Source organism: Platichthys flesus, chromosome 5 (assembly GCF_949316205.1).
Source record: "Platichthys flesus chromosome 5, fPlaFle2.1, whole genome shotgun sequence".
Lineage (NCBI taxonomy): Eukaryota > Metazoa > Chordata > Actinopteri > Pleuronectiformes > Pleuronectidae > Platichthys > Platichthys flesus.
Genome location: NC_084949.1, coordinates 10,420,835 through 10,446,418, shown reverse-complemented (window position 1 = coordinate 10,446,418; position 25,584 = coordinate 10,420,835). Strand labels below are relative to the sequence as shown.

At 40.4% G+C, this 25,584-nt stretch overlaps 3 protein-coding genes and 1 long non-coding RNA gene across 7 annotated transcripts in view; 2 read left to right on the top strand and 2 right to left on the bottom strand.

Moving 5' to 3' along the window:
- Positions 1-79: 79 nt before the first annotated feature.
- Positions 80-5,631, bottom strand: mvb12a (multivesicular body subunit 12A). Of its 2 annotated transcripts, none has more exons than XM_062388568.1 (10): positions 5,517-5,631; positions 4,516-4,605; positions 3,280-3,363; positions 3,046-3,145; positions 2,507-2,636; positions 2,224-2,364; positions 1,967-2,073; positions 1,820-1,878; positions 1,587-1,652; positions 80-1,067 (listed from the first exon to the last, which is right to left on the bottom strand). In XM_062388568.1, exons 2-10 carry the CDS (start codon positions 4,603-4,605, stop codon positions 981-983), a joined length of 864 nt encoding a protein of 287 aa, XP_062244552.1. In that variant the 5' UTR covers positions 5,517-5,631; the 3' UTR covers positions 80-980. The 2 variants fall into 2 exon arrangements, with proteins under 2 accessions (XP_062244552.1, XP_062244551.1); XM_062388567.1 differs by having other exon boundaries at positions 5,418-5,522.
- A 5,987-nt stretch (positions 5,632-11,618) lies between these two features.
- LOC133953894 (uncharacterized) lies at positions 11,619-16,475 on the bottom strand. Its single transcript, XR_009920728.1, has 3 exons — positions 15,348-16,475; positions 14,546-14,686; positions 11,619-11,906 (listed from the first exon to the last, which is right to left on the bottom strand). It is a non-coding gene; the product is annotated as an uncharacterized LOC133953894 (long non-coding RNA).
- Positions 15,847-20,338, top strand: LOC133953892 (basement membrane-specific heparan sulfate proteoglycan core protein-like). The gene is made up of 8 exons (XM_062388051.1): positions 15,847-15,978; positions 16,559-16,705; positions 17,171-17,305; positions 18,073-18,245; positions 18,339-18,525; positions 18,617-18,796; positions 18,889-19,155; positions 19,264-20,338. The coding sequence occupies exons 1-8, from the start codon at positions 15,930-15,932 to the stop codon at positions 19,266-19,268; spliced, it is 1,143 nt and encodes a 380-aa protein (XP_062244035.1). The 5' UTR covers positions 15,847-15,929; the 3' UTR covers positions 19,269-20,338.
- A 1,391-nt stretch (positions 20,339-21,729) lies between these two features.
- Positions 21,730-25,584, top strand: part of LOC133953891 (putative adhesion G protein-coupled receptor E4P) — a 21,121-nt gene continuing 17,266 nt past the window's right edge. The window contains exons 1-3 of one of the 3 annotated variants that reach the window (XM_062388048.1): positions 21,730-24,701; positions 24,910-24,956; positions 25,547-25,584. The exon at positions 25,547-25,584 is cut by the window's right edge and continues 267 nt beyond it. The gene's annotated coding sequence lies outside the window, so the exon portion shown is untranslated. Of the gene's footprint in view, positions 24,702-24,909 lie in introns of all 3 variants that reach the window. The other 2 variants (XM_062388050.1, XM_062388049.1) reach the window with 2 other exon arrangements.

Here is a 25,584-nt window from a genome sequence, read left to right as displayed (position 1 = left end):
CTTCAAGCAGGAAATTCCTCAATGCAGAAAACTTGGTTCCTTAACAAAAAGCTGTGCGTAAAAACCAACACACCTGAAGTAGGGTTTCATAGGATTTTATTTTTTCCCCATGCAATAAAACTTTACAAAAACTACAAAAAAAATATATTATAGATTATACAAGATGATATGCAAATATTTGGTCCTTAATCCCGCCCACATTTATAAAAACAATACTCTCCCCGTCTTTTAGTGTGACAAACACAAAGTGTAACATATATAACTTTCCTCCTTACACCTTTTAAAATAGGACATTTTTTGAAGTACTACAAACCTGATAATTGGCTTCTCCTCATACAAGAAATGCACCACATGCTACATTTAGATATGTTAGTCTATCTGCAGATTATCAGATGCAGCAGAGCTCATCCACAAAGCATTGACATAGTGTTACAGCTCCACGTGGGCAGCATTCACAACAGAGCCGGAGAACACATCTTAAATAAATGGCAAGTGCATTCTTAATTTTTAACAATTCTCATTATTCGATAATTACATTAGTAAAAGTGAAGATGGGCTTAACGCTGCAGATGAGCAGCAGGTACACAGCAGATACTCTACAGGTTCATAGATACATTATATAATAAACCCCATAACATTTAAAGGCTGCATTCTTACAAAAGGTAAACATGTGTTCAGACGATAGGGTGACATGTAAAATCTCTTTCAAACAGGTGTTTCCTTTCATGAAAGATGAAAAAAAAGAAGCATGACCTGCCATCTGAAATGGTCAAGTGACTGTGTCATTCAGAATAGTAGTGCCCTTCAATTGGCTCCGTTATGATAATTTATAATCTTTAAAGCCTAATATAAATCTAAATGTAAGTAGGATAATCCTTCATCTGTACTTTGTACCATGATGAGATGTCCTCCTAAAATAAAACCTTTGGACAGAGTTAAACATGAAACCCTGATATTGTTGTGTTGACTAAGTGCAGCGATCACTGATCTGATGTGACGCCTCCTGCTGGCAGACATGGTCTGGTCCTCTTGGCAGCGATTTCCTCCACAGCAAATGTGTAGTTAAACTAAAAACAAAATACCAAAGTTACATTCAAACAAAAGTTTCCAATTCCCACCAAAGCGTCTTTCGTACCATATGATGACGAATGATTGGTTAATGTAAATTAGCTGTAGATGGTGGCTCTGATCTTATTGGTTGATAAATTTATGTAAAGTAATGCTTTACTTCACTATATGGTGTCCTTTTCTGACTTCATATCCTTTAAGGGTCACAGGGGGATAAAGCACATCTGAGCTCATTTTTGAAAATTTTTTTTTCGATCTATAAAAGCTTCAGGTCATGTGTATAGTCCTATAGGATGCAGAGATGCTATCTATAAATGGATTTTTTAAGCTATGTATGAATTAATTAGGGCAAATATATTTTTTAGACTATACATTTGATGACCTTGACCAAAATATAGAGAAAGCCTCCCTCCCAAGTAACAATCCCGACAAGTTTGGTGAGAATCTGTCCGTGAGAGAGGTGAGAACATTATGTTCTCGACACTTTGGCTGAAATGAAGGGTCACACGTGAGCCTACCTCGTTTTCAATGTCTTGGAGAGACTTTATACGAATGTTGTTTAATTGAGAGTTCAGCTGAAGAGCCTATGAGAGTGAGAGATAGAAACAAAGAGAAAGAAATGTCAGCAAGTTATCATGTAATTACACTTGAGGTGAAAAAGGTCAGAGTGAGAGCTAAAGGGACCACAACAAAATAACTGCTGCATTTTGAAATGGAATCCATCAAACATTGTTGAAAAGGTCAAACGTACCGTCCCGTTCGCCTGGGCATCAAACTTCGGGTGCAGGCTGAAAGGAACTCCATCGAGAGCTGCGGAGAGTGAGGGCGGGTTACAGGGGAGTGTGACTGGGCTGCCTCCAGTGACAAACTGGGACACATCCATTACAGTATTGAGTACCTGTGATTCCCTGGAGGCTGCTGTCAGCAGGTTTGTCCAAGTTGTCCGTGATCTGGAGAGTGTGCCGTCTCTGACTCACTTTACCATGCGACTGTGAAGGGGGGTTGCTGTTGAGACAAACAGAAAGATATTACTGGCAAAAACAAAATAATAATGCGTGCGCTCTTGTTTTTTTTTAAGATTTAGAGATTTTCAGTCAAATGATGAGGTTTCAATCACCTTTCACTTGTTTTCTTATCTCATAAAAAGTAGTTTACCTGGGTCTGAGGGGCTGAGGAGGAAACTCTTGTTCCAGGGAGAGGCTGCGGATGTCCAAGGACACACTGCGTGGTTTGGCTTGAGGCATGGGGTTAGAGAAAGGTCCCTTTCTGCACCACAACACGTAACCATTGATTTCTCTGCGGGGAAAACACATGGCATGATACACTGATAAACGTACAGTAGAGAAGAACATAACTCACCTCGGTTGATGGGACTTAAGAAAAATGCATTGATACAACAGCTGCAAGTCAAAGGTTTGAGTGTGTGTGTGCCACCAACCCTGCGTAGGTGTAATGCTGCAACATCATTTTGCTTTTGGCCGTCAGTTTGATGTCCAGCACAGCTGTGTCCACGCTGCCGACCGGGACGACACGCATGCACACCCGCTTCTTCTTAGAGACGCAGGCCTCTGACACACAAACAGAAAAAACATTGTCAGACACTAACTCTAGAAAAATTTGCTCCAGACATGTTCCAGAGTCTGCCTTTCACATGTTGAGAACACAACAGGGGGTTGTCCGGGGAAAATGTCAAGAGCATTCAGGCGAGTGGTGGCGTCTGGGTAGAGCATGCAGGAAGGCAGGAAATGAGGTTTTGAATTATTTGTATTCCATGCTGTGAATTTTCCACATATTTTCCTGCTGTATTCTCACATGTGCCCACCCGGCCCAGAGTTCAGTGCACATATTAACGCTGCTAAAGAGAGAACATTTAAGCAATCTAAAAAAAAAAAAAAAGTACATAAGACACAATCGTACAGTCTGCAGTAAATATTAGGAATGTGTATGTGAAACGTGTTGGTGTGTGCGCACGCTCACTCCCTTCAAGGTGCTCTGCGATGAAGCAGTAACCATGAGGAATTGCGTCTTTGTCTGAGAGAAGCTGAATGTCTGAAACCACCATGCCGCCCGTCATGTCCTATAAAAAGAGAGAGACTCAGCCATGTGTGTACGACGGGGGGGGAAGTACAGAGAACAAAGGAAGCACAAATACATACAAGACAAACATAATATGGTTATGAAAAGTCCCTTTTTGACCGGATTAACCGTTACCTTGCTGTAACAGAGGTAATATCCAGACTTTATCGCAAAGCTGCGCGTGAAGTTCGCCGCTGATCCGTCTTCTGTGATGCTGATCTGCAGAGGGACAGAGAGAGAGACGAGAGGGGGTGCAGTGAGACACATAAAACATCTGTCATCATATCCATATCTCTGTAAATTGAAAGAGAGCAAGCAGGAATCAAGAAACAAAAATGGGTTGAGTCCACTTGAAACCAACCCTGCGCCAATGGGTGCCATTAAGAACACACTTATCACATTCCAGATTTTACATGTTGCTCATTCAAGTGACAACGTGGGACTTTAACATTGAGCGGCTGCAGAACGTCCTTGTTTTTTTTAGGAGGAAGTTTACAGTCAGCTGATGGAACGTTTAAACAACCAGTGTGTTTCAAAAGGTCAAGTTTACAGCTCAGGGAAACACAAAGTGACCTACGTGAAGTGTGCAGCTACGTCTGATTACATTTTTATGTCAACTGATACTCCATTTTCTTAGTATTTGACCTCGTTGACATAACATCGTAAACACCCTCTATCTACAGTACAACTTGAAACACTGAAATAATGTAGCTGCAGCGAGTACATTTTATTTATATGTATAGTTGCACAAACACACCACAGCAAATTCCATGTATGTGTAAACCTACTTGGCAATAAACAGATTTGTGTTTCAGTGAGAAACGCACAGAGGTTGCCAACTGCTTGATGTGCTGTGTAACATGAATATATATGGAAGGCTCTATTAGTGACCATTGTAAACAACATGATTATAGAAATAATGGTTTCTTCAGAAAAAGGTCAACAGTCAGATTACTGTTGTGCATGTAAACATAGTCAGTGTGTGTTTCCACTTTAACTTCCAATGTAAGGCTGCATCTAATCTTTTCTTAATTTCAGTCTAGTGTAAAAATAGAACTTTTCTCTATTTGTGAAATACTGAAACACCTTTGTTACAAGCACAAGAAACAATTGCAACACGCTTTCCCTTCAGATATAATCTATTATAAAATACACCACTCTTGAGTTTTTAGTGTAGAATCCGCAAGAGAGAGGGAGCAGGTCTTTCATTTATCCGTCACTTAGGCAAGGAATGGAAGATTTGGTAATTCTCACATTCCTCCTCCTCCTTATTTAGAAGCTAAATGGTCTAACATGGAATTCCAGTGGCTCCAGAGAAGTATTGTGTACGACCGACTGTATAAAACCTTTATTCTACATCTCTGCTCCTACCATGATGAAGTCTTTGGGGCAGGTGCTGGTGTTGGAGGTCCACGCCACTGCCGTAATTGGCCGGACGGCCCCACGCTCCATCAAGGACATCTGGGGGAGGAAAGTGTGGAGGAAAGGAGAACAGAATGGAGGGCACGTACATGAATGGGTAAATAAAACCATGTCAGTCTTCTCACTGTCCGCAGTTACGTTCCAATAAAAGTGATTTCCCGGTTGTGCAGACGACACGAATGTGGTGGCCTCAGTGCAGGAGTGCTTGCTCTGTCTGGAACTTAATGGCCTGATAAGAGTTGTTGTGTCCATGTGACAAAAAGTGTGGACTCACAGAAAAGAGCAGGCTACGATTCACAGTCTAATTATTGATGTTTTCTCAAGGCGACATTGTCTGGGACAGAAAGACGCAATTCAGTCGAAATAGTCCCATCAGCGCTAAACGGTCATGGACAGAGGGAAAGTGTTCGGTGCAAGAATTCATCCGAACCCAGCAGCAAGTCAGTTCATGAGAAAGTGACTGTTTGACCAGGGCCCGTCTGCATTTCATTTGAATGAGATTTGTTTTGTATTTTTAAAGTTTATTTGATAAAATGATAACTGAATGATAACTATAAGAATATTAATTAAGTTAATATGGATTTAACAAAGAGCTTATTTCTCAAATCAGACACCAGTGTATTAAACCTATTTAGTGTGAGCTAGTATCAGGGTGTGAAGTCAAAACGAGTTCTACACAGGTAAATCAATCCTGGCTGGATGTTAACAGTTGAACTGCTTCACAGGAAACTTTAACAACAACACGATCGCACTTTGATTTTCAGAAGTTATACATGATTCATAATAGAAACGAGCGAACTGGTTCTGAGTCATTTTCCATGTCCTTTCATGAGAAGAAGAGCTGAGCTCACCTTTGTTCCTTGGACTAAACTTCGCTGTGTCTTGTTTAAAAGGAGGTCAGTTCCCTTCTGGTGAGGAAACAGGTCCAGTCCTATGAAAAACAAACTTACTTTGAGTGTGTGCTCGCTTCCGTCTCTTCCTGTGGTTGTGGCTCCGCAAGAAAACGACTTTTCAGAGACCAGTCGAAATGTCTTGGACTTCCTCGTCAAAGCAGGAAGTACTGAATCCGTCGGACTGCATCTCCCATCAGGCCACGGAGCATGACGTCACACGGTCGGACCTGTCTATACCACCAAGTCAAGTCTGAAGCCGAACGCAAGAGGGCAGCATCACCGCTGTGTTGGAATAAACAGGTCCTTGTCACAGCTGTCGTTCAAATACATACATACACACATACATACATATATACAGTATATAAATGCATACACACTGCATATACACTGTACATATAAAACACATAAATATATATACACAAACTGTATATACATACATACCCACATACATACATATATACAGTATATAAATGCATACACACTGCATATACACTGTACATATAAAACACCTAAATATATATACACAAACTGTATATACATACATACACACATACATACATATATACACATACTGTATAAACATACATCTATACATACACACAAACATACAAATAAATATACACATACTGTATATACATTCATACACACATACATACATACATGAATAATTTCTCTTTAAAGGAGGATTTTTCACAAATAAAAGAAGCAGGCCTGGAGCTGAGTGCCATGGACGGGGAGGACAAGACTAAAATAAATGTTCCTATGGCTTTGACAGTGAGAAATATTTTTGCCTTATCTTTTATTACATGCAACACAGGTTCACTCCATATTTCAGTATGGATTATAAGGACATATTGATCTGAAGGTTTACTGCATGATAGCTACATGAATCACGCCTTCTCTCAAATACTCGTCTGAATCAACTTTAATGTTGTGTGTGTACATGTGTGAAATTGAGAAGAAGACTCGTGACTGGAGCATCCAGAGGTGCTCAGATCCCGGTTGGCATGGCAACATGAAGAACGGACCACAAGGGGAAGGCTGTAGGGGATTGTTGTTGTGAGCAGGTGGACTGTTCCATCTCGGTAAAGAAGGAAATCAGTGTTAATTTAGAGCATTCAGCTTCATTGGTTGATCGCCCAGTCAATGAGGATGAGACTGTAATTTGACTTAACACAGGGGGAATTAGAGAGTGTATCCTAAAGTCTGCCTGCTTGTTTGTGAACGCAGCCTGTTAGTGAGTGGTATAGACAAAGGGAGAGAGAGGGTTTAAACTGCCCGGGTGCTTTCTCTATGGAGAGGTCACTGCCTTCACATAACTTGTATTTAAAAGTTACAGAACTGGAAGCTGTCTACATTATTACATGAGTACTCAGAAGTCATTACTACATTATTACACGGGCACTCTGTAATCTTTAGAACACGGTTAGATCACAACCACCTTAAATCTTGAACCTCGTTTTGATCCCAACTACACGTGTTTAGTGACTGTATCTTGTGTGGTTGTTACTCTATAGCACTGACAGACAGACAAGCAGACAGACAGGAAGACAGTTGTTGAACTTGTTGTTTAACATATTTTAAATAAATGACACCTCTAGTTCTAAGCTGTGTTATTGAAGTGTGCAACTCATCATCGGTGATGGAACTTCACAAAGTATCATATACATTATTTGATAACAATTAGAAATATCGTCTTATTTATGATAGATTTATATCGTTTACATTAATCTGATGCCACTTGCCCCGCCCCTTTCTGGTATACCCCCCTTGAAATCATGTGATTTGACATGACCCAATGTCAAGATAGACCCGACTAAGAGAAATCGCAAACTAAATGTGGCAATTATGGTATAAGGAAGGAACAAGAAGGGAACACTTAGGTGAAAGCAAATTCAGTATAATATAATAAATTAGAAATATTTTTAAGAAAACTGAAATAAAACACTAAACATTTGGAGGGGTAGTATGGTTCTGAGCAAGCTCAAGCTCTTCTATTAAGTTGGCTGGAGTTTCATCCAATAATACCTCTGTTTTTGATGTGGAAAATCCCCAGATCAGACAAATGCTTTATTTCATTTGTATTAATTCACAATCAAAGTGTTAATACGTTAATAAGGGGACATTTCAAAAAGAACACATCAATTAAAAAGAGCAGACAAAACACAAATTAAGATCTTGAAAGTCCAGTTCAGTGTCCTCATTCTAGTCAGCCTCTTTTAAACTGTCGATTTTTAAAGGGCAAGTTCCATCCACCTTCTTGCCACGAACCGGTTTTGTCCAACACGATCATTTCTCTCTCTCATCCTCTTGAGGCGGATTGGGCCCGTTTGCCCACTTGCACCGTTTCGAATGGCTGCCAGTCGCTCACTCCTTCTGACCTTGGCTTGGGATTCTCTCAATCCAGCAGGGCCCATGTGTCTCTTCTTTCTTGAGGGCTTGCAATTGGATGAGGGATCATGCCTCTCTCTCATCCTCTTGGACTGGTTCGGGCCTGTTTTCCCACTTGTGGCTTTTCGAGCGGCTGCCAGTCGTTCACTCCTTCTGACCTTGGCTTGGGAGTCTTCTGGTCTGATGTGTGGAAAAGAAAATTATTTTAACTCTTGATCTTAAATCAGTTATTGGACATTTCTAAAAATTCACATTCTAAAATGCACTTGGCTCCAGATCCATTAGTTAATGAGAGTTGTATCAATCTTCCCATTGAACTCTGAGCAAAAAGATTATTTACCAAAATGTTGAACTATTCTTCTACAATATAAAATGATCCAACAGAAAGATATTTCAAACACTCACCTTTTGCCAGACTTCACATTCACTTTGCTGCCCTCCTTGGCTGGCCTGGCACTGCTGCTGGAGGATTCCCCGTTCAGGGACATTTGCAGGATCACATGACATGACTTCACACTGGAAGACAAATGAAACGGTGATCAACACCTTAATCACCTTATATCTCTTATATCTTGCACCCATGTCCAACAGCACAGACTTACACAGACCATCTAAGCACACACTTACTAGAGGCTGTTTTTGAATGAACCTTGAAGGTGGCTCATCGTGATGAATGGATGCTGGAGAATTCTGCCGGGGGTAATTCTTTCATACTGACTCATCATCAGCATCTGTTTCATTAGGTCCATAAAACACTGCAGGTCACAATATTCAGCTTTGGCTTCTTCTGTCCAGACAGGATGATTCCCCTTTAACAAGATGAGGAAAACCAATATGTTAGATGTCCTCGTGTTTGGATTATAAAGACGTTGTGTTGTTATAAATTCATCCAGGCTGATGATCTCAAACTAGAACTGAACCTATTGACTGAAATGAAGAATTGTTTTTGAGATAGATTGCTCAAAAGGCAGTGGATGGCACAGGGGAAAGAAACACAGACTGAAGGAAAGACACCTTAATTAGTGAGCTAGTGGAGGCAGCTAAAGGGTTGTAAACTAGTTTGATACCATAAATCTGCCTTCCATCCAATATCTGGGCCAGAACGCATGTGGCAGGAGGTGTCCTTCATGCTGTGGATCCTTAATTGCAAATGCAATTTGCCTCATCTGTGGAAAAAACACAACATTGTGAAAGTTATTTAACTTCAAGTTTACATTGTTGATCATGTACATCAGGTTCACTTCTTTTACTGAGACATATGGATGAAGGGTCTCTGGTTTGTCTCATTAGAAGAATAGTAAAAATAAGTGAACTTCTACTGGGAAACTCTTTCACTATAATAATCAAGTGTATGGATTTGAAAAAACACAAACATCACGGCAGAACTGTGTGTGTTTGTTGTGTTTAAGTGCAGATACTGACCAAATCATTCTCATCATTGGCAGGGAACAGCGGTGTGCCCATTGAAAGCTCAGCAGCAATGCAGCCGAGAGACCACACATCGATGTTCCCGCTGAAAGGATCTTCATACAGAATCTCAGGAGACCTTAGGATAAGAAACACAAACATATTACTGAGGTTTCAAATTTGCTAAACTCAGGTTTATATCTCAGTTTCTGAGATATAAACCTGACATGCCAACAGTCAGGACTTGTCCAATTATTTACAGCAAACACAGCTGTCCCAGGTATACAGATGCGCTGTCAGTTACTTACCTGTACCACAAGGTCTGGAGGGTTTCACCGATCATTTCCTCAGGATCATCGCAGGATATGCCAAAGTCAATGACCTTCACTTTGAGTGGCTGCCTGACATGATCCACCAGCATGATGTTATCTGGCTTCAAATCTGCATGAATGATCCCTGCACTGTTCAGAAAGTCCAAGGTTGTAGCTAGCTGAAATCATGAAAAGCATAATAATAAAAATCATGAGCTTCAGAGTTCATTTCATCAACAAAAACTGTAACTGTAACTTTTTAGAGACCAAGTTTACCCTTCAGCTACAAAGCAGTAAGTGTAAGAGCTTGAGTTTAAAAAACAAACCTGCTGCAGAATGGGGCGGATCTGCTTCAGCTGAAGGTGTTGACCCGGGCTGATCTGTCTGAATTTCTGCAGATCCATATCCAGGAGCTCAAACACAAGACAGTAATGCTCCTTGTAGAAGAATGACTCGTACAAGTTGACGATGTTAAACCTGTCTGAATGGAGCTTCTTCATGTTTTTAAGGATGACCTCCTCTTCTTGTGCACAGTCAATGTTTTCGAGGCTTTGGATGATTTTTAAAGCCACCGTTTCACCGGTAGTCACATTCCTGCATTGAATGACCATACCATAAGAACCGCTGCCAAGGTACTTCTGTGCAAGGTAATATGTAGTGGGGGACGGGATCAGGTCTCCTTCACTGATATTGAACTCACTATTTTGAGACATGGTGACAGAGTAGTTATTTTGTTGATATTTCTCACTTGTCAGGAGAATAGAAAAGAAGGAAGTTAGATGCAGCCAAGTATGCGCTCACAAATCCTGATTGCCAGTTCCTATCAGCCAGGTAAGTAGCATGAGAGTTAACACACCATCAAGCTCAGTACAGGTAATATTAAAACTCTATAAGTTCTAAAAGTAATGCTTTACATCATAGACACTTTAAAGACAGATCATGAGACACCTTTAATGTCTAATTAAATCTGTCACATTGTATAAACTCCATGCCTTTGTAGTGATTTCCTTTATTTTATGTGAATTTTCTTTCTTTTCTTTTCATCATGATTCTTTAATTTGAACCTTTGTCAACCATCATGATTTACACACACTCAAAAAAAGAATTCATTGAGTGAACGTAATTTTATATTGCCACTTATATTCCATCTAAACAAATCAAGTTATATCAGTCTATCTTAATTGTGTTACCTGAACACCACATAGATGTGTGGGTGGATATGTTCATTCAACTAATGTGCTTTTAATAGAATTAAAATGTTTGTAGCTCCTTACTCTAGTCTAATTCATTTAAGTTTATTTTACATTGGTCAAACACTTTAGTGCAACACAATTCAGTCTTGTTGAATGAACAAATTAAGGTTTTGTCTGCTATACTAATGTCAATCTTGTTGTTTTAATTAGTGTTGTTTTCATTGCTAGTGTAAGCATTCATTTGAATTAAATTACCACATATTCACTAACATACATCAAAAAGGACAACATGCTAAACCTTTTTAAATGTTATTAAATATTTGGCTTTTAAAATTGCCATGATCCTGTTCTCAAGTTTTAAAACTTTAAGTGCAACAATTCAACTTTTTTAACCCCTTTATAAAATGCAATAAAATAGACATTGAAAACCACCAAATATTATCTGCCCATAATACAATTGGGTGCATGACAACAACAATTTGCATTTCAACACCATTTTAAACACTGAATTATTACAACACATGTTGTGCACTGCCAACATTTTTTTAAATAAATTGGTTGTGTTAAAACTACAGTAAAATAAACAATCTTTATAAAAAATCTTTGTGAATACAAATACTCAATTTTAAAGGAGCCTGTTAACATTACTGGTGTATTTATTCTATTGAACATTTAAGAGAAGGCCTTCATTGTGTGTCTGTAAGCGAGAAAAACTGCTCCACTCACAGAAAAGCCACAATTGTCCATGTAGTAAAATCAGTGTAGTTAAAAAACAATGCTCTGAGTCTGCTCCACACACACACAAAGGTACATACAAATACCAGGCTTCTGTATTCTGTCTTCTTGTTCTTCAGGAACTGTGCCTTGGACGTCAAACTCTGCCCATCCAGGTTCAGCAGAATCTTCTGCAGGACTTCAAAAGTGCATTTTAGCTCTGGTGGGTAGCTCAGGTTCAGACAGTATATCAGTCCAAAGAGCAGAGCACAGGCAATCACAATGTTACCCAAACCACTGAGGACCTCCACACCCTCAATCAGGACACCAATGTCCTCTGGCTCATCTTCAGTGTCCGCACCCACCTTCTGTATGGCATACACTCCCATCACAGTTTGCCCCATGGAAGTGTTGGCCTCAGTATCTATGTTCTGTGAAGTAAAATATGACAAACATTATATTACATAACACATATTACAAACATTACTCCTGTTTACCCTGTAAGTGAATGTATCTCTTCAGAGTAACAAGACTCAGGCCTCCCACTGAATAGGCAGCTAGTGGGTAGTCATCAAGTAGTTCCCCATGCTCAATCAAAGACACCTCCCTCCCATGTGACATGTCGAGTTCAAAAGCTCTAAAGTGCTCCCTATACCAAGCGGAGAACTTTTCACAATAAAATGTATCTTGCCTTGCAAAACACAAATCTGCTGAATTTCAGCAAACTTGGGTAGACCAAATAATTGCCCATGGACAACAATCATTCCTTTGTTGTAGTTCATGACATTGTATGACTGGTAGTCTTTGCTTAATAGTAAGTGCAATGTCACTTTGCAAAACATCAATTGGGACTGATGACACACTGGTTACCACCAAAGGTGTCCTATGGTCAAGAGAGTGCAAGTCAGAGGCAATCGTGAGCTGATGTTTTCTGGCAAGTGTGAGAGGTATGTTTCTAAAACAGTTGGTATGGTGAGCAATCTGTTTGAAGGAATTATGTTTCGCCTCAAATCTCATTGTCCATTTATGGACAGAGGCCCAAAGAGGCGAATCAAAACAGGGTAGTGCTCCCAATAATGATGTTTAGGGAGAAGACGGTTGTTAGGAAAAAGCCCTTGGTATCTCTGGCGATGTTTACTGATCTTGCACTCAATATATGAAATCGAATGGACAGTGTCTACAGCAAGCTCCAGTATGTCCTTGAGATCCAAAACAACATGCCATGTAGGTCCATCCTCTGGAACAAGTGAACCAATAATCAGAGGCAGCAATCAAAGCAGAGACAAATTTTCGTGTGCATTTCCACCAAGTTTTTCTAACTTTAAATATTTCTTAAAGATCAATATACAAAAACAATGAGCAAGCTCCACAGGTACTATGCCCTCCAATAGATCCTGTGCTACATCTGGAGGGTAGCCTGCTGTGACATGAAAATGGGTGAGATTCTTACTCAAAATGCAATCCCGTTTAAATCCAAAGCACAAACTTGCTGTTTCGAGTGCAGTCTTCACATGGGCTTCATGAAGTTCCCGTGTTCTATCCTAAAAATATCCAGCAGTCAATGACTGGATTTCTGCTTTCTTGGCTGTGCAAAATCTACAGATAAATTCAGTGGAAAAACTTTCTACAAAACCTGCCAGCCCATGGGCTCCTAGGTTGTCAGTTTTTAAGCTATTCACAGAACCCTTTGATAAACTCGTTCAACTGACTGATGAACACACCATGTTGCTCCAAAATGACCAGATCTTTCAAAAGTGGAGCCAACACTTCTTCATATCCACATGTCCTCAAATCTTCACTTTCACAAAGAACAGCCTAATAAATTGATGAGGGAGCAGAATGACAGCGAGGAGGCAAATTGTCCAAGACCCAATATACTCCACAAAGCTTATGCTGTTTGCGTGAGGGGATTACAAACCTCAAAATCGTCGATATAAAGTTTGATGGAAATTCTCAACTCCTTAACAGCTACAAAGCAATTTTTTATATAATGTTCACCATCTCGAAACCTGTAAACCCGATGATCTCCATGCAAATCCTCTCTATTTTCTTGAGGTATTTGACGTTCAATTACTTTATCCAGTAATTTATTGTGACTCAGTATTTCCTGCAATGACTGTAATGAAGGGATGTACTGAAATGATCTCCTTTGGTCTAGAAATAAATATTCAAAAGGCTCTACAACCCTTAAATTTAGCTTGTAGTATTGTTTTCTTTTATAAGAAGTGGCAAGAGGGCCGCACTTTCCCAAAAGTTTAGCTACGCTCAGTTTCAACATCACCATATAATACATCAGCAGAACAGCCAGCTGTCACATTATCAGAGGTATCTGACACTTGCAATGGGTGCACAAATCCAACTACACTGGGTTTTAAATCTTTTAGTGTGTGTGGATGATGTGTGGATGAACAAATTATTCCTGTTAACCTCTCCAGCCCAAGACCTGTCACCAGCTCCCTTTACCACATTTCAAGTGATGGTGGTTCTACATTTTGCCAACATGAAGCAATTATTCTCCTTGCATGGAGAAGTCCCAGATCAATCATTTCCATTGGCATCATTTTCCTGTTAAAGTCCTCAGATCGGATTCCCAGTATACATATTTTTGGCCTCAGTGGAATATTATTTTTAACCAGCCATGATAGACATTTAACTACATTTCCCCAAAACATCTGAATCTTAGTGCATTCCCACAAGCAGTGAATCCGAGTTCCTCTCTCATTTAGGCATTTAACACAAAAATCAGGAATATTAGGGGGGATAAAATGAAGTTTAAGGGGTTATGAAGACTCTCAACAAACAACACATTTCACCTTGTATTAATTGAGTGTCCGTTCTCCAAGCATTTGGTCTAACTGATGTTGATTCTGTTGAATACTCTGTCAAGAGGTCATAAAACCTCGATATGTGTCTCCTACTATCCAAACTATTAAGCGTGAGCGGGTGGGGGGGAGGTAAACTATCCCTTTAATGTGTCGTTTTCCTCCAGGTGGTGTCTTTCTGTGAGGATCAGACGCATGCAGTTAATATAATGTGCACACAAAGACAAAAAGTAAAAAGTCCGACTCACTTTAGATTGAAATAAACATGTCACCACATAGCAGGCTTTCCCCTCAACTTGGGTGTGATGAGGTAAGGAAGTGGAAAGGTGCACAAGACGCCACTGTGGTCTTTGTCCTGAAGGGCAGCTGGGGTCTTCCTCATGTTCCACCTAACAGATTAAACATGAACAAACTCAAAGAAATTCGAAAAAACGGATTATTAACCATAAAATAATGGAAATACAATCAGCAACCACTAAACAAATTATGTCAAGTCATATCTGAAGTAAAATCTTTTGATTAATCAGTAGATGAAAAAAACTAAATTGATCTGCATCAGAATGAAATCTACCCTCACTAAGACCCAATTTGGGAAAAACTTGTAGGTGATGATGAAAAACATATATCCATTGTCTCGTAATGGTGTATTTCAAAACAAAACCTATAATCAAATGCAATAATGACATGATGACCTGTTGAGCCAAATCTGGGGGCGGTCATTGCACTCGTTATGGGATTATGAATGTGAGACGATCTCTGGAATCACCTTCTAATGCCAGACAATTTGCATAACTGTGCAAATTAAAAACCTCTCAAACGAGCCTTCATTTTTCAAAGGCTGTTTAGTGACTCCTTAAGAGCTGGTGTTAATTAACAGCTCTGTGTGAGTGTGTGGGTGTGCATGAAAGATACTTGTTCATTTGTGTGTCTGTTTATCTCATGATACAGGCTATAATATAGAACATACAGTAATCAGTACGTCGGTAACTGTAAATACATTTGTTTTTTTGTGACATTCACAATTATGTTGATCTGGAAGTTTAGTGGTACCTTTTGATATTGCCGATTTATTTCTCTTTATTTTTATGCCTCCGATCCGGCGGAAGCTTTGAGAGTCTGATTGATCAGCCGCTGTAGGACCTCGCTCATAGGTCAACACACACACACACACATGGAGTTAAATCATTTTCATGGAAAGCAGAATCACTAAATTAAATCCATGTGTGCCGCAATCACATGTCAAATAATTGAAGTCATTAAGTCCAACTTGGGTACTTTTCAACAGAACATATCCTACAAAGTATGCACATGTAATGTAAGTGAAGTGAACTATTTTTAAGAATTTACTCACATGATATCATTCAGGAAAACAAGATCATTTTTATGATCAACAAATATTACCTTATTAAGAAAGTAACAAAAACAACAACCTTTGAATGAAATGGTTCATAAGTGACAGAAACTTACAGACAGTGATTGAATAGGAGAAGGGGTAAATGGTAAGCCAGGGGTTAAAGGTCGAAAGCGATTGTATGAAAAAGAGACAGAGAGAGAGAGAGAGAGAGAGAGGGAGAGGGAGAGAGAGAAAGAGGTTTAACTGTGGGGAGAAAGTGAGGTTGTTCTCTGTTCATCATGGATTTATCACCTGGGGCTCTGATCCTCTGCTCACTGTTATGTTCAGGTATGAATCTAATTTGATTTAAAGACAGCAGTGAAACATCTGTCGCAATATTGTGGATTTAGCCAGTTTGTGTTTGATTATCACAGCTTCTCTGTTGGTCTGCTTGATGCCTGTAGAGATTTTTGTACTTTAAAGGGTCACAAAGCAATAAAACCAATATATGATATTGATCTGGATAATCCCCAAATGTCGAAGTCAGTAATTTTTATTGGAATCATTTGCTCCTTTCTTTGTCTGTCTGTCTTTTTGTGACATTGTACATTTTCTTTTTTTTATGGCTCTACAAGAAAGGTAGAATACTCAGATCTCCGATATATAAGAAAAAACTATCCGCATTGAGACTTGACACTTTCTTAAGATATCTATGCACTTTTTTTGTACTTTCCCTTTTTTACTTTGCAATCAAAAAATGTTTGTCCAACAGTGTATTTGCTCAGGCTGTTTGCTTTAGGCTGCTGTTTGTTTACGCTGTTTTATCCCAGACCTGACTAAAGGTTCACAAAGTTGCATGTGTGTGTGTGTGTGTGTGTGTGTGTGTGTGTGTGTGTGTGTTATCACCCGTCCTCCTCTCTCTGTGCAGTTGCTGGCCAGGCTCCTGTCGTCACAGTGGAGCCCCGGGTTGCCACAATACGCCAGGGGGAGTCTGTCAGCTTCAGGTGCCAGGTGGGGAGCGGGGCACAGCCAGTCCAACTGGAGTGGAGGAGACTCAATAACCAAGCGCTACCAGGTCAGGGGCAGTAATCAAGTGTTGTCGTTTATTTCATTGGGTCAGATATAATAAATAGAGAATTGCACAGTAGTAATCCAATGCAATACATCACAGTAATTGTAGCAACTGCTAATTCTTGATGCCTGTAGAGGAGCCTTCAGGACAACAAAACAGAAAACATTAGAATTAGACCATAAAATTAATTTTGTTTCCCTTATGCAGCAGTACAACTAACCAGGGTTTACATATACACACGCAAACACATATCCATTCACAGACACACATGTACAGTACATACACATGCTCATGGTGTCTACACAAATACACACACACCTCCCCCTATAGTACCTATACATATACTATAAGATTGATTAGCTTATTTGAAATTCCTGAGTCCTAATTTAAAATGTTGCAACTGCAGGTATTGCTCAGACAACATCAGCATGTGTGAAGATTTAGGTGAGTTCTGTTCCTCTCCTCCAGACAATGCTAAGGTCGGTCCGGATTCCTCTGTGCTGACTGTTGCTAACTCCCGAGCTGCTAACCAGGGCCAGTACCGATGTGTGGCAGCCAACTCCGCAGGCCGCGGCGTCGCCACAGCCGTGCTGAACGTCAAACGTGAGCCCGCCTTCACACTTCAGTTTCTCCACCGCCGTGTGTGTTTGCTACTCTGGGCCCCTGAACAGATATAGCATACTATACAACTATATATACTATCAATACGTAAAAGATGGGTGGTATAATTTTTAGGTTTGACATACATTTTGCTGATGATATGAAAGTGGAATCGCTAAAAAACAACCATGAATGAAGCCCCATACAAAGTTATTTATGAAAAAAAAAGTGCAGAGAAAATGCAACAGTGACAAAAAGCTGTTTGACTAAATTGCTCACTCTTAGTTGAGACCAAAATGTTTATAGCATTTATAAAAACCTCTATAGAATATTCTAATGACTAAAAGAATAACTGAAATATCTATGTACCATTGGTCTCTGGCAGTGATTAACATTAAATCTCTGTCCCCCTCAGCTTGTCGTAGCTTCGCGGTGAGTTTCAGCTTATTTATCTGTTCAGGCCACGACTTTCTTGTTTTGGTTCACTCTTATTTCCCTGAGTAATTTTCAGCTGTAATAAAACCCACTGTAGGTAGACACAGTCAGTTGGTTGAGACCAAAAAAGGAGTTAAAACAGAAAAAATACTGGACCAACATTTGGCAGGTGACTGAAAAGTCACCACTGAGTTATGTTGCTCCAAAACTAGATGAGTATATAATCAACAGTTTCCAAACAAGTTTACCAAATCAACTTAAAAGATACTGATGTTGTTTATTAAAAAATATAAGGATGAATGTTATCAAATCACTGTTTCCTCTCTCGGTCTCAGACGCTCCTAAAGTGCGGCTGACACCCACTGGGCCCCTGCATGTCAGGATTGGTGACCCTGTGTCAATTGGGTGTCGTGCCACAGGCAGGCCATGCCCCAAGCTGAAGTGGATACGCCAAGGCTCCACCCTGCAGCTGGTGACCGCGGAAGCAGATAATGTCAACACCATACAGGTGAATTATGAACATGTGCATCAGCAGTACTTTAATTAATTTCCTCATTTGAGTTGAACAGATATAATACGATACTTGCAATCTCATCCTCAGTGGGCTGCGGTGCGTCCAGAGGACTCAGGAGTTTATATTTGCCAGGCTGAGAACAACGAAGGGGTGACAGAGATCAAAGTTGAGGTCATTGTTCAGGGGGGGCCGGGATCACCAGTGGCCACAGTGAGCACCACAGAGATGACGGTGGTGGAGGGACACACAGTCACAATGGAGTGTCAGGCCAGTGGTAAGATGTTGGTTTGCTTAGATATATCCCAGTTCCAGTTGTGCTCTCATTTCTAATGTCACACTTTACCCCTGCTTCCTCCTCCTCCCAGGTTCCCCTCCTCCTGTCATCACCTGGTCCAAGCTCCGAGCTCCGTTGCCATGGAAACACACACTGGCTGGGGGGGTTTTGACGCTCACCAGCGTGGGGCGCCAAGACTCAGGACAATACATCTGCAACGCGACCAACATCCATGGCTACAGTCAGGCGTACACGCAGATGGAGGTGGACAGTGAGTGGACGGAGGAGAGGATAGCACATGCTGTAGATCCACCTTCTTTGTCCCGGCTCGAGTTAAGAAAAAGTGTATTCTCCTTCACACAGCTCCTCCGTATGCCACCTCCCTGCCTGACCAGGTGAGACTCCAGCCGGGGGACCCCCTGCGCCTGCAGTGCCTCGCCCACGGCTCTCACCCCATGCAGTTTGTGTGGAGCAGGGAGGGCCGGGCCAGCCTTCCCCCGGGAGCAGTGGCCACAAAGGATGGAAATCTGCTGATGGCCCACGTTAAACTGAGCGACGGCGGAACATACAAATGTGAGGTTACCAACCACATCGGCTCCAGTGAAGCACTGGCCAAGGTCATCGTAAAGGGTGAGCTAGCCTTAATTCATAGCCAATTTAAAGACCATTAAAATCTGCTCTTTCTTATCCTTCACCTTGTCTCCTTTCTTATTCTTTATTTTTTTTTTTTTTTTACAGCTTAATCCCCTACGGTCAAATTGCCTGATTCACAAACCATCAATTCATTGCAATTTCTACATCCCTGGATCCATCACATTGGAAATGGTTTGAACACAGAAATATATTTATCGATTCTGACACTTTGATGAATGAAGGTTGAAGACAGCAACACGGTTTAGACGTTTGGTATTATTGTGCATATCAGTTAATTTTTTTTGTTTATAAAAAAGGGATGCTGTTGCCTTTGCTGCCTCTGCCACATATCAGTGAGCTTTTCTTTGGAAGCCTGTGTTGATGTCAGACATGCCAGTGTCTGTGGGAGTGTTTCTGCTGGAATGCCCCCCCCCCCCCCCCCATCCGTGCGTCTCCTTTCATGGCATCTGCTGAGTTTATGAGGTTTCACTGTTCAAATTTGAAAGGAGGCCCCAAGACATACAAAAATCTGATATAATAGGAAAATGTCTTTATTGTGCCACTGAATGCTAAATCAATTAAGTTGGAAATAATTTATGAAACTGTTGTTTACAGTGTATCCAAGTTAGGGGCTGTAAATAAAAATTATTAAAGTAAGTCTTTAAAGGAATGTCACCGGCACTCAAATCTGTTTACTTAACTGCAAGTCTTCCCTTGCAATTAGGTAAATAATTATTATGTTTTTATCTGAATGTGTTTTTTCTGTCGATCACCACGAAACTTGGTAGAAAGAAGCGTTGGGGTTCAGGGAAGAACCAATTACATTTTGGTGTGGATCTGGATCAGGGGACGGATCCAGCTATTATCATTTCACTTTATTTAAACACAATTTCTCAGAGAACAATTCATGGATCTTGATAAAATCTTGATCTGGCATATTTAGGTGACTATGATCCAATTTGGTGCATATTTGATAACAAATCCAGTGAATTTAAATTTGGTTTCATAGGGGGACTATTGGTCTCTTTGTAATATTCTAGTTACAATGTACAGTGTGCACACCACTCAATGCTAAACATAAACGTTATATTATATATATCATATTGTATTGGTAAAATTGCTGTGACCCATCAGGCTTATTTTAATTTAACCATGTAAATAAATAACAAAATCACTTGGATCTTTTCCAGTATTGTGATTGAATGTTTTTAATTTGACTTTAAACTTGCACATAACGCCAGGGAGGACCTTGCTTTTTTTTAAATTGTGAAACACATGGTTGAACCTGAGCATGAGCTGAGAATTCTTCCGCCACATGGTGGCAATGTGTAGCTTTCAGGCACTCCTGTTGTCTCCAAGCCAAAGGAGAGCAATCTGAGCCCTCAGCCCCTTAATAAGCAGAGGGACAGATGCAGTGCACAGTCCAGCTATTGTTTTCCAAATGCCTCTACGTCGTCCACTCCAAAAAAAGAGAAAAGGCATCTGTCTGATCACTGCAGCCCTCTGTGTAAATATGGACTATAAACTCCTCCTGAACAGGCAAAGTTCAGTTTGATCACACAAACGTGTTGCAAGAGGACGCACCAAGGGTTGCATAAAATCTAAAACAGCTCTGACTATATGAGGTGCTAGCTCGACATTTGGGTTTTATGGCTGCAGCAGGGGGTTGGATGGAAAACGACCATTTCCACGAGCTGCTGCCAGGACCGAGGGGGGCTCGATCTGCCACGTGTGACTGTGGCCTCTTTCGTAAAAACCGCCCATACTCCATGGAGTTACAGGCCTCAGCCCTCTCCACTATTCCCCTCCATCTTTACAAGCATCTTCAAAGCCGGGGGAGGAAACATCTGCCCTCTCTCACCTCGCTCCACCCCCTCACTTCACAGAGCCACAGAGGGAGGGGGGATGATGATGGAGACAAAACTCAGGAGTGGAAAGAAGAGCAGGGAAGTCTACACACATCATCTTTTAGTTTAGAGGGATACAGAACTATTGAGGTAGGAAAGAGGACGAGAGTGTGTCAGTGACAGAGAGTAAACTGTTAACACACTTAATCCGATCCCCCCTGTATACGCAATAAGTCCATTTGGATATGTGCTCTCTAATGGAGCCTGATGTAAACAGAGAGGAGTGCAGATGACATTCCTAAGGTAGGATTTTCACACACACACACACACACACACACACACAGTTTGTCATGATTTCAGAAGCATCACGTTCATTTACATTAGCGCAGGAGTAAACAACTGTGCTACATCTACTCTGGACCACAAATTGCTAATGTTGGCCCTTAAGTGAGGGGGACAGAAAGAGGTAACAGACAGTGGGTGTCATGGTTGTATCAGCTAAAGAGAGGAAACAAAGTCAAACATATTCATTTTTCTTCACACTGTATTACAGTAGTAATAATAATGAAAAACTTTTATTGCATTGGAAGAAGACTACGAGGGACGTCTCTGCTGTATTATATAAGAAACCCAGGTCACTCAGGAAGGAACCAATGAGGTGAGAGTTTCCTGTGGAAGTGGTAGGTCGGGTGTGTGGGGGGGGGGGAGGGGGGATTTCCACCGGGCCAACTCAGATACTCTGCAGTGTTGCAGCAGTGGTTTTTTGTTTATTCAACCGATTCTGCAGGACATATACGTAAATGCAGACTGATCATGATATGGAACACATGGCATTCTGTGCTGTGTCGGCTGTAGAGCATATTACACTTTGCTTTTAATCTGATCGCACACTGTTTTTGAAAATGGTGTTTAACTGTTACATTTTTGTCATGCACAGACTGAAGAAGTTATCAGTCTGTGAACATGGGGGTTGACTGCTGATATTCTCTTGGTCAAATAGGAAGAAAAATAGGCTGCATGACACAGAAGAACTATTTGTATAGCCTTCTCCCTGATATGGATGAAAAAAGAACACAACCTTAATATATCTACAGACAGGAAAATCTGTGCTAATCCCAGTCATGAGGACGTGACCACTCAGGCTGTCCTTAAAACAATGTGAGGGAAGAGAAGGGAAAATATAAACTTCTTTTAATATTCTTGAAGCTAATCTCACTATTCTTCTCTTGTAAAAATACTGAATACTTCCAATTTCAAGCTAAGATAAAAAAAAATGCCTCACTTTGTGACAGTTTTATACTTTAATTTACTTCAACTTTGAAAACTGACTAGAGATTTCAATTGAACATAAGTTTTACAAGCTTTCTTGGAACTTTTGTGAAATGCTGGTAAACACACATACACACACACACACACACATGGACATGCACGTTCAGACACACACACACGTAGAGGTACAGCATGTGTGAGTTTGACACTTGTCATCGAGCTTCCATTTGCACTTTGAGCATCTATATTTTTCCGCTTCAGCTATTTCCGTTCTCGGCAGTAAAGTTGTGGCCAGAGACTCTGCTGTCTGACCTCAGATACAGCACAATCACTGAGAAAACAAATGTTTGTCTTGTCAATTTGTTAATTTAGTTTCTCTGATTGTATTTGTTTCGCAGACTTTAAAATAGCACATTAAAACAGTGCCAGCTTCATGCCGCTGCAAAGAGGCTTCTGCAGCTGCTGCCTGTTGCGAGGCGTTGTCAAAACAAACCACATAATAGGCATCAGTAATCGTACATTTCTACTACCCTGATTTTGACATTATGTCACTGGTGATTGTGGCTTCAGAATGAAACTGCTTGAGGTTCGGGGAAAAAAACAACAACATCTGTCTAAAAATACGCGGTATAAAAGCATAAGACAGAGGGAGACGTGCAGACTGATCGAAAGCCAAAGACGCAGCTGATCTGGTACAGCATGTACAGTACATCACTTTATCTCCTCTTTTTGTTCAACCAAACGTTATACAATATAAGTTTTAACTAATAAAAAGTATATTGGAAAGAATTCTAATCACAGAACAACATTTTCCCCCAAAAAACACGAAAATGTGATCAAATGAAATAAGCTGTTTCCTTTGCAATTATCTTCTCTGTGACTATTAGCGTGCCACCATCAATAATCATGAAATATGAGAACATGCTTTATATGCCCATAATAGGCAATGAAACAAGAAAAAGCAAGAATTAATTAATGGAGCAATGGACACAGATGGTAATCGAATAGGTGGGTGAAAAGTGTCGAAAGGAGATTTACTAAAATGAACAAGGCAAATGAGAGAGAGAGAGAGAGAGAGAGAGAGAGAGAGAGAGAGAGAGAGAGAGAGAGATGAAATAAAGGGTGTGAGGGGTGGGGAAGAGGAAGTGGCATCAGAGCACAGCTTGAGAGAAAGGTTTGAAAGCCTTTCACTTTTCAAACTAAACAACAGTCAACCCTCGTCCAGGAACACAGTGGAAAATACTAGTTGACCAGAGCTTGTCTGTCCCTGAGCCTGTTTCCTTATGGAAAGATCCTGTTTGTGTGAGTGTGTGTGCCTGCGACTCTGGGCACTAACATCTGTAACATCTGTCAGTATTATAAAGCTTTATTCCACAGCATTATATCAAAGGACTGAAACTTTCCACCGTATAGTCATGTGATGTAACAGCGGAGCAACGGTGACGCACAGCGTGCCATGACGATGAATTACTTTATCCTACACTGTCACTGACAGTTGGTCTGTAGTTGACAACAGCTGATTAATATTTCCTTTCCCAGTTACCCCTCACTTACCGATCAGGGGAGAGTTTCAGTTTGCTTCAGTTTTATTTGGCAAAATCTTTTGTATTGTTCTGTTTTTACAAGATCTCTCTTGTATTAATGTCTCATGATATAATGTTTGAAAAGTCGACAAACATTAAAAAAATATTTGATTCTGCAGAAACATTCAGTACAATATAAATATGTGTTGATCATGATGTAAATGTGTCTTTACTTTACAGGTTAAAAATCTATTTTAACTTGACTAAATAATCATAATTTCATCCAGAATGTCCTCATCATTCCCATCTGTAGTTTCCATCCACCAGTGGTGGGACGTCACAAGGTACAATTACTTCATTACTGTACGTAAGTACAGTTTTCAACTATCTGCAATTCTGGGTAACTTTTAATTTTACTCTGTTGCATTAATCAGCAAATATCTGAACTTCTTACTCCACTACATTTCTAGATCTCACTGATCCAATGAAAGCAAAGTGTGCCTGCATCATCACTGGTGAAGAAACACCTGAAATGTACTCAGAAGAGGCTGAGACTGAGTAGACCGTTTTATAAAGGGATAGGATAGACTCAGCAAGTACCCATTAAATTTAAATTGAAAGTAAATTTAAAAGAAATTACTTGCTTACATTTATTCAGGTAGAAAAGTTGATGTGGTACTTTCATTTTAACTTTGATACATTTGATATATATATATATATATAATGACCTATTCTGAAGTCCCACGAGGTTGTCCTGTCCTTTACCTGGCATGTTAGTACCAAAACCGGTTGATCAAGACCCCCCCCCCCCCTTTCAAAATGTTCTTGTGGACGTTTCAGGTGTATTTCGAGGACAAAGCACGAGCGTGGGAGACAGAGTCGGGAAGACATGCAGCAAAGACACGTGGGTTCAGACCATTTTAATCAAATCAGTCATTGAATGATAATTCATCAAACTCTCATGAACACAGCAATGAGCCCTTGACAAAGTCTTACTTGCTTTGTGAATTCATCTTGGTATTGGTGTTTTATTCTACAGTACTTTGGTCAACTATGCTTGTTTTAAATGTGATTCAAGAATAACCTTGATTTGATTTGATGAATGCATGCAGGTCCCAGGCAGAAGGTCAAGTGGTGCTTTGCAGCTTCCTCATAACTTGTAAGTCTTGTATAAATTAACATTCCTACTACATCCTCTACTGAAGGATCACATTTTTTCCCACGTCATTCCCCTTTTTGGGTCATGTCTGCCGGTCACAGTGGACAGACGTTCATTAAATGTGTGTGGGGATAAATGTTCAGTGGCTGTCAGCATCAGAGAATAAACACACACACACACACACGCACACGCACACGCACACGCACACGCACACGCACACACACACACACATACACACACACATCAAGTGGTTCAGTAAAGTTACAGATGGTTCTAGCAACCTGACACTCAATGAGAGGCAGACATTAACAAACAAAAAGAGCTCGATGGATAACAAGGCTGTCCTTGTTATAGAGTATATTGGTTTTGATTCATTGTGGACAGCCTAACCAAAACCTTTTCCCCTACCTTAACCAAGACCAATTCATGCTAACCCATATGTTGGTCCCCATGAAGTCAACTGGTCCTGACAAGGTCACTGTCACACACACACACACACACACACACACACGCACGCACACACACACACTCACACCAGCGTCTTGTTAACAAGCCGGGTCTGCTTTCATTTAGCTTTTTGTTTATTGCAGACGATGAAGGGACGTGAACTTTAATTCTCTCATCCTCT